General features: G+C 41.6%; 1 protein-coding gene across 2 annotated transcripts; it reads left to right on the top strand.

Moving 5' to 3' along the window:
* Positions 1–22: 22 nt before the first annotated feature.
* Positions 23–7182, top strand: MPV17L (MPV17 mitochondrial membrane protein-like). 2 transcript variants are annotated; one of them, XM_012731806.1, is made up of 4 exons: positions 23–384; positions 3177–3247; positions 5802–5831; positions 5916–7182. In XM_012731806.1, the coding sequence occupies exons 1-4, from the start codon at positions 75–77 to the stop codon at positions 6117–6119; spliced, it is 615 nt and encodes a 204-aa protein (XP_012587260.1). In that variant the 5' UTR covers positions 23–74; the 3' UTR covers positions 6120–7182. The 2 variants fall into 2 exon arrangements, with proteins under 2 accessions (XP_012587260.1, XP_004692169.1); XM_004692112.2 differs by lacking the exon at positions 3177–3247 and having other exon boundaries at positions 5916–6019.
* The last annotated feature ends 756 nt before the right edge of the window (positions 7183–7938 follow it).

Here is a 7938-nt window from a genome sequence, read left to right as displayed (position 1 = left end):
AGCGCGGTGGGGCCGCAGAGGGCGAGGTCCCGGGAGCCGACGCGGCGGCGGCGAGTGACGCCCACGGCTCAGGCATGGCGAGTTGGTGGCGGGCGCTGCCGCGCGCGGTCCAGCGCTACCCGTGGCCCACAAACGTGGTCCTCTACGCTGGGCTCTTCTCGGGGGGCGACGCGCTGCAGCAGTGGCTGCGGGACGACCCGCCCGACTGGCAACAGACGCGGCACGTGGCCACCCTGGCCACGACCTTCCACGCTAACTTCAACTACGTGTGGCTGCGTCTGCTGGAGCGCGCGCTGCCCGGCCGCGCGCCGCGCGTGGTCCTGGTCAAGGTGCTGTGTGACCAGGCGGTCGGCGGGCCCGTGGCCATCTCTGGCTTCTACTGTGGTGAGGTGCCAGAGGGGGGTGGGGAGGACCAGGTGAGGGGGCAAGATACCCAGGGTTGGGGAAGTCGAGGCAGAGGTTTGGGGTCCCAGGGGTTGGGCGGAGATTGGCGAGACCAGTGATGGGCTGGTGTGAAGGTCTGGGGGGTGGGGTGGGGGTTTGCTGGGCAGATTCCGGGAACACCATGGGGTGGGTTGCAGTGGGGAAGTTGGGTTAGCGGGAATTCAGAGGACCAAGAGAACCAAGGATGAAGTGCAATAAGGGAGAAATTTGGGGGCCAGGGATTAAGTAGAAAGGAGGGATGAGGGGTTTTGAGGGGATGTGACTGGAGCTTTGGAGTCTTAGGATGCTAAGGTCCGGCAGGTCAGTGACCAGGCATCTAGGGTCAGAGACCAGGGTCTAGGGTCGCAGGTGGGACATTAGGTTTGTGCAAAATCCAAACTGGAGATTACAGGAGTCCTGGGTTACAAGCAGGAATGGGACCTAGGCTGGGCAGGGAGTCACTCCCCCCCCCCCAAAAAAAGACCCACTGGATTGTTGGAAATAACCAGGCTCCACACCATGGCAACTGTAAACCCTGTGAGCTGTTTGCGGGGAGGGGGCCACCTGCTCCTTGGAAAACCCACTCTTGAGTCTTGGGACGGTCCTTCCGCTGGCAGACCCCCATTCCAACACTCCAACATGTGAGGAATTGTTATCAGATCCGTCAGATCCAAGGTCAGGCTGGGCTTCAGGGGAGCTTGGTGCTCAGACTCCTGAGGCTGCTCTGGTAACTAGATTTTCCTGCAGGAGCATCCCCTACCCCCAACCCCTGTCAAATCCCACAGAAAATAAGAGGAGAGTCAGACCCTGGCTTGGAGGTCCCTTGAGCCGCCTCCTAAGAAAATCTGCTCCATATCCCGAGGGCCTGATTTTGGGGTTTAGGCAACACTTGTAAGACTCCTAAACAACAAAGCAATAGAAGGGCTCTTCTGTAGACTGAAAGGGAGCCGACTAGGGACCCCAATTCCTAAAAAAAATCCAAGGGTCTCTGACCTAACCTTGGCTTTGGGGTGGTTATCGGATTTGCCCCAAGAGGGTTTTTCTGTCAGTAGCTGGTGGAGCTTCTACACTGAGTTGAGGTGTTCAGGCCACTGCCTTGAAGAAGCTTAGCCTGCCCCATGGATCTTATTGGGGTGACCTTTTCCCTTACAGTAAACAAGAAGGAGACTACTTCCTGGAGATGCAATCCCAGCTGCACTACCTGTTTGCAAACAATTATTGGGGTTCACAAGCATGTTCCTCAGCTTGTTCTTAGGTTAAAAGGGTTGAGAGCCAGGGATTCCAAGTTTGGGCACCAGCTTCCTGCTTACTCCTGGGACAACCCCTTGAGGCAGGTTCTTTTATTATTCCCAGGTGATGGGTGAGAAAATTGAGGCTTAAAAGGGATTAGCAATTTGCAGGGAGTTATCAGTAGACCTGAAACCAGAAAGATGCTGTGGGGACAGGCCCCAGATTCCTGCACAGATTGCTTCTTTGTTTTGCTTTTCAGATTTCTGGCCCAGTCTTCTGCATGTTCAAAGGAAGGGATCAGGGTGGGGTGTTTGTTCAAGGCATTTCTGGCTTGGAAATTGCCTGTATCAGATGACTTTTTGTGTTGGGAAGCCGGAGTAGTTGTGATAAAGAGGTCTGGCTCAGAAATTCACACCTGGCTTGGATTTGGCCCCTATTAACTTCTCTGGGCTCTTTCCTCCTCTTTGATGCCAACTTTAGTGGTTTGCATGGGTCAATTGAAATAAGGCACATAGAGTGCATAGCACTTAATTAGTGCTGGGTAAGTAGAGAGTGGTTTCATGGATATTTGGCTGGCTTTCCTTAGGAGTCTTGCTAGAAGTCCCCTTCCAAGACTCAAAACAGCTCTTAATTCCCTGCTTCCTAATCAGAGACCAGAGAATTTTTTTTAACACTCTTTTATATTTACACTCTCCCTAAATAGGAGGAGTTTGTCCTTGTACCCTGAATTTCTTTCTGAGGTGGTTGAATATCAAACTTTTCAAAAATGTTTTTTTTTTAATTTTTTTTTTTAAGATTATTTATTCATACCGAACTGGGTTACAAGCCAGAGGTGCAGGGGCGGTGAGAGACTTCACCAGAGACAGAGTGGGGAGCAGAACAGACAGATCGAGGAAGTACACTGCTGAAGGGAGCAGCAGGCGGGTCAGGAGAGGTCTGCTGCACCATGTGGGTCACTCCAGGGCCGGGGATAGAATTTGCACTGAAGTGACTGCAGCTAGCTTGCAGTGCTGCGTCCTAATCTGTTGTGCTACCAGGGAGGGCCCTCCAAGATGTTTTTAGGACTGAATTGGTATTCTGCTTTCAAGTTCTGATTAGTATAATATTGATGGGGAATTTATGGTAACTAACATTCTGTCAGCTTTTTTTTTTTTCCTAAATGAAATTAAGTTAAAAAACTAAACATTTCTCAAAGTTTGGAAGGCAGAAGAGTCACTCATAGTCCAACTACTTTAACGCTGTTGTTTTTGTGAATTCTCTTATAGTTTTTAAAAAGCTATTCTGCTGTAACTTTTATACCCTGCTATTCTATTCACACTTTGTAATTATCCTTCCTTTGATCGTTATATAGTTTTAGAGTGGAAATTATGCTCTGTATTGACTGTTGGATCAGAAGGGTCATTTGAGTGTGTGACTGTGGTGGTTATTTTGCAAATTGGACAAAAAAAACAAACATGAACTGTCATTAAATGTTCTTCCTACTAAATCTTGTAAAATTCTTTTGGTGTGTTTTGTGTCGACAGGTATGAGTATTCTGCAGGGAAAGGATGACATATTTCTGGACCTGAAAGAGAAATTCTGGAATACATACATGGTAAAGCAGATTCTTGAAAATGCAAACAACATCTTTTTGTATACCTTTAACAAGAAAGTACATTTTAATAAAAATATTTGTCCTCCAGAAAGGGCTCCAGTTGGATGGCATAAGGGCATTGCATTTTGATGGATGAGAAGAGGTTTTAAGTTTTTCTATACTTTAAAATGTCAGTACTTGACAATGTTTATACATGAGTGTCTCCAGGGTGGAAAGGAATAACTCTTAGTGACTCCTGACATTCATATATTTTCTCTCAGTGGTGGTTACATTAATTCCTGATTTTGGAGAGGATGAGGTCATTACACAATAGGAATAGTAGAAGGCTATGGCTTAATGGTCATTCAGCGCCATTGTTTCCAGATGTGCTGAGTCACTGTGAAAGGAAACTTCTTAACCTCACCAAGGTATTTACAGAGAAGTGTGATATTCCTCTGGGGTTACTTCTAGCCTTAAAGCAAGCCACCTGTTACACTGTTTGTTCAATATAAATATACACAATCCAGTCTAACAAATATTATTTACTTATTCAATTGAGGTTGGTTAAGTATCCTTAGACCTGATAAAATCAGGGAGGTTTTCCAGCTCTGCCTTATATAGCATGTTAATTCTGCTTACACAGGTGAATTTTAAGGAGTTAGGGTCATACAGGCCGTCCTAGAGCTTCACATACCTAATTCCTGAAGAAAAGCAGTGTCCACCAGACCCAGCCATTGCCAGCACTGTTTCTAGCATCTTCTGTTGAATTGTACCAAACCCTAGAGTTGGCATCTCTCAGTCCACATGGTGACTGGAGGCAGATGATAAGGAGGCCCGAAGTCCCACTGTCCCCCTAAGCCCAAAGCTGGGAAAAGTTCCTTCTTTCTTCACCGGGAAAGACTGTTTAGAACTTTTCTCTCCCAGTTATTTATTTACTTAATTCTTTGTTTATTATTAGTAAGGACTCCAGGAACTCCTGCTTTTACAACGGTTGTTCATTCATTTCTGTGTTTAATTATTTTAGCGCTAAACTGAGCCTGATTTGGTCAGTGAGTGTCCCTTCCCAAGTCCTTGCTGGCATAGCAAGATATTTCAGGCACACCTTGTACCCGCCCTGACCCTGAACCTGGCTGTTTTTTTCTGAGGAGTCTTTTTCCCTTTTGGGGGGATTGTACAGAAGACCAAGATCTAGGCCCAAGAGAATTCTACCTTCTGAAAGAAAAAAAAATGTCATGAGAAATTTATGAGGTGGGCCTAGTTTTCTGATCGAAATTAAAGGCAGTAAATTCTTCAGTGACACTATTCCTAGATACTTCAAAGTGCTTAAATACTTGCAATCAAACTGTTACTACAATTGTTTGTTGCAGAACTTTAGAAAATGCATATATTTTTAGTAAGAGGCAATACTCATATCATTTTCATGCTACCAGTGTAAAATCACTTTTTAAAATATAAATGTATTAATCTGCAATCCTGTATAAATTTGGAGAGCACAGTTTTACGACTTGGCCTATGTATAGGCCTTACCTGACCCACCACCAAAATTCTAGTGCCCTGCTTTTCCCCCCACACCCCTCCCTTCACTTTTAAGAGAGACTTTTGTTGTGATTTGTTAGTTTGTTTGCTTTGGTTATTTATATTTCACACATGAGAGAAACGATCTGGTATAATACCACCTCTAAAGGACTGTTTGGGAAACCTCAATTGCTGCATCTTTTCTTTGGGAGGGCAGAATTTATTTACCAAGACATCTGTTTAAAAAAGAAATTCATAATGATGACTTTTTCTGTCAGATTGTATACTTTATAGTGTGTTAAAGTAAATCTAAAACATTTTATAATAGTTTTTTTTTAAAGATTGATTTATTTATGCATATAAGAACTGGGGTACAGGACAGAGATGCGGGGATGGGCGGCGGTGAGAGGATTCACCAGAGGCAGAGTGAAGAGCAGAACAGGCAGATTGACTGAAATACACAGCTGAGGGGAGCAGCGGGCAGGTCAGGAGAGGTCTGCTGTGCCCCGTGAGTCACCTCCCTGCCCGGGGATTGAACTCATGTTGCAGTGGCTTTGGATAGCTTCATCGTGCTATGCTTTAATCCGTAGGAGATGTATTCTATATCATGAAATAGTTTGAATATATTATTAGCAAATCATTTCACAAAAAATGAATTGTGATATAGTTTTAAAAATATATTATGATCTTTTATAAATATATCCCTACATTATTTGCTTGGGCTAGCAGGAAAATTACTACACACACATACACACACACACACACACATCTTACCTATCCAAATTTGTTATTTTGAAAGCGGGTGTTTTGCAGAACTGGTACTGATTCTGGGAGACTTTTTTCTGGATACATGAGTAAGAAAGCTTTATACATGACCCCACCTGCCTCCAACCCTGGAGACCTTAAGCACTCTAATTTAAGCAGCTTAGTCTGAAATATAACACTACTGTTGTACTATATACTTGAATTTCTTAATCTTTTATACAATGAACTGTTTCACTAGAACAATATTGTTTGGGGCAATGAGAAGGTGTTCTAATAAAATTTTCCTTTATTCCAGTGTGCTCTGATGTACTGGCCATTTGTGCAGGTGAGTTTTCAAGCTACAGAGATAGGGTATGCAGGCCTTTTGTCCACCTGGAGCCCTGACGGATTCTCCTCCACTCTCTTGCAGCTGACCAACTTCGCCCTTATTCCCATTCACTTGAGAACAGCTTACACCGGAGTCTGTGGCTTTTTCTGGGCCACCTTCTTGTGCTTCTCCCAGCAGAGTGGTGATGGCAGCCTCAAGTCAGCTTTCACCTCCCTTCATCTGAAGGACTCCAGTGCAGTAAAGGGCCTCCAGGGAACTGAGAAGTCAGACTCCCAGAACGACTAAATCTTTTTCTTTTTTAATGCAATGGATTGCTGTGGATAAAATATGCTGATTACCTGTTATGTGCTCCATTTTGCATTGTACTGTTCCATAGACCCCATTGCTTTTTAATTATAAGTGATAACATTTTATTCAACCTGTTTTTTTTTTTTTCTCTTCCATCCTAGCCTGAAGGTAGTAATTCTTAGTATTTTCACCCTTCCAGTACTTTGGGTCATATCAGTAATAGTGGTAAAATGTATTTTGTAGTTATTACTATTTCTATTCTAGTATTTCAGTGCCAGTGGGTTTAAGGAAGTCCTGTGTCAATTTTATACCTTTGTCTTCTAAAATCTCAGGTTATTTCCTAAATATTTTTGGATCAGATTCTCGTTTATACCAAAAATAGTTCTTATAATCTATTGCTATTCACAGAGAATTCAACCAAGGAAAAGATGGAACAATCAGATCTTTTTCTCCAAACTGCTATAAATTATCTATTGTTATGCTGATAATACAACTTTTTAAGTATATTTTATATCATCATCAACAACAAAAACAATATTATATCATCAATATGCCCTAGATGGAATGTATTTTATTGTTATCTTCTGCTTTTAAAATTTCCTAAGTACTTTTTAGTTAACTTTTTAAATTTTTGAGCATATTCAGCTGGCTAACTTGCCCCATGTTCTAGCCATATGAATTATACAAAACATTTGACTTCTTAAATATTTGAGTAAAGTTTCTTAAAAAGTTAACATTTTTTTCTTCTTCTAGAAGGTAGAACTCTACTTTATAGGACTCCAGGGAAAAAGGTTACCCCAATTTTACATTGACATTACATTTCTAAAAAATCAATGCTTTATAATAAATCTTGATAGATCATCCTTAATGTAGACTCAAGAAACTCAATCTAGTCTTTCAGATTTACTCAGTTTGTCTCATCTCAAACCATGGGTTTTGAAATTTTTTGTATATCTCAAGTTATAGCAAATTTCATCTGATGGAATATTTAACAAATTTAAAGATGTGAAACACTAAAGTATTCGTAAATTTATCTTGGGAATTTATGTTTAAGAATGTATACCTGAATTTTTTAAGCATATGACTTCTATAATTTGTAATGTAAATTTATATATCCTATCTATATAACTAAGCATATGATTTATTTGAATTTAATAGATATTAAATATTTTTCATTATTGGGACAATTGTAAGCAAATTTCTAGAAAGTAATTTTAAAATAATTTGTTTTGGCATTTTTTAATAATTTTTTTTAAAAGATTTATTTATTTATGCATACAGAACTGGGGTATAAGCCAGCGGTGCAGGGGTGGTGAGAGGCTGTTTTGGCATTATTTTTTAAAATGGTTCATATAACAGAGATGCTATTTCACAATGTGTACAATACATTTTGTCATTAAGTATATTCAGAATAACTAGTGAGTACTAGCGGGCAGTGTTTAGATAAGCTTCAATATTGCTTTCATGATGCAAAGATAGTTTGCATTTTGTATAAAAATACTTGGGAAACAGGTAGACTATCAAAGGGGGAGAAGCTTCTTCATTAAAGTTAGGGTGGTATGATCATCTTAACTCAGTAATAGGTTACTCTGTGTGGTCCAGAACACATAGAATACATATTCCCAGAGTTTTTACAAATAATATACTCTGAATTTTTATGCACGAGTCATCCTGTGTCTTAGTGTGGGAAATGGAACTTACTCAAAAATGATGTTTTGTTTATTTTAAAATGCTTCTGTCCTTGGTAAAACACCTTCAGGATCCTGAACCCACAAGCAGCCCCCACTCCTTCATAAACTTCCTGGCCTCTGAAGTT

The sequence above is a fragment of the Condylura cristata genome, unplaced genomic scaffold (assembly GCF_000260355.1).
Source record: "Condylura cristata isolate star-nosed mole 26May11 unplaced genomic scaffold, ConCri1.0 scaffold00032, whole genome shotgun sequence".
In the NCBI taxonomy this organism is placed as follows: domain Eukaryota; kingdom Metazoa; phylum Chordata; class Mammalia; order Eulipotyphla; family Talpidae; genus Condylura; species Condylura cristata.
The sequence above is the reverse complement of the archived record's forward strand: the minus strand, read 5'-3'. Positions and strand labels throughout refer to the sequence as shown.

Coding starts and splice junctions, on each gene's coding strand:
- MPV17L (XM_012731806.1), top strand. CDS start 75: ATGGCGAGTTGGTGGCGGGCGCTGCCGCGCGCGGTCCAGCGCTACCCG. Junction 385..3,176: donor CATCTCTGGCTTCTACTGTG/GTGAGGTGCCAG, acceptor TTGTGTCGACAG/GTATGAGTATTCTGCAGGGA. Junction 5,832..5,915: donor TGTACTGGCCATTTGTGCAG/GTGAGTTTTCAA, acceptor ACTCTCTTGCAG/CTGACCAACTTCGCCCTTAT.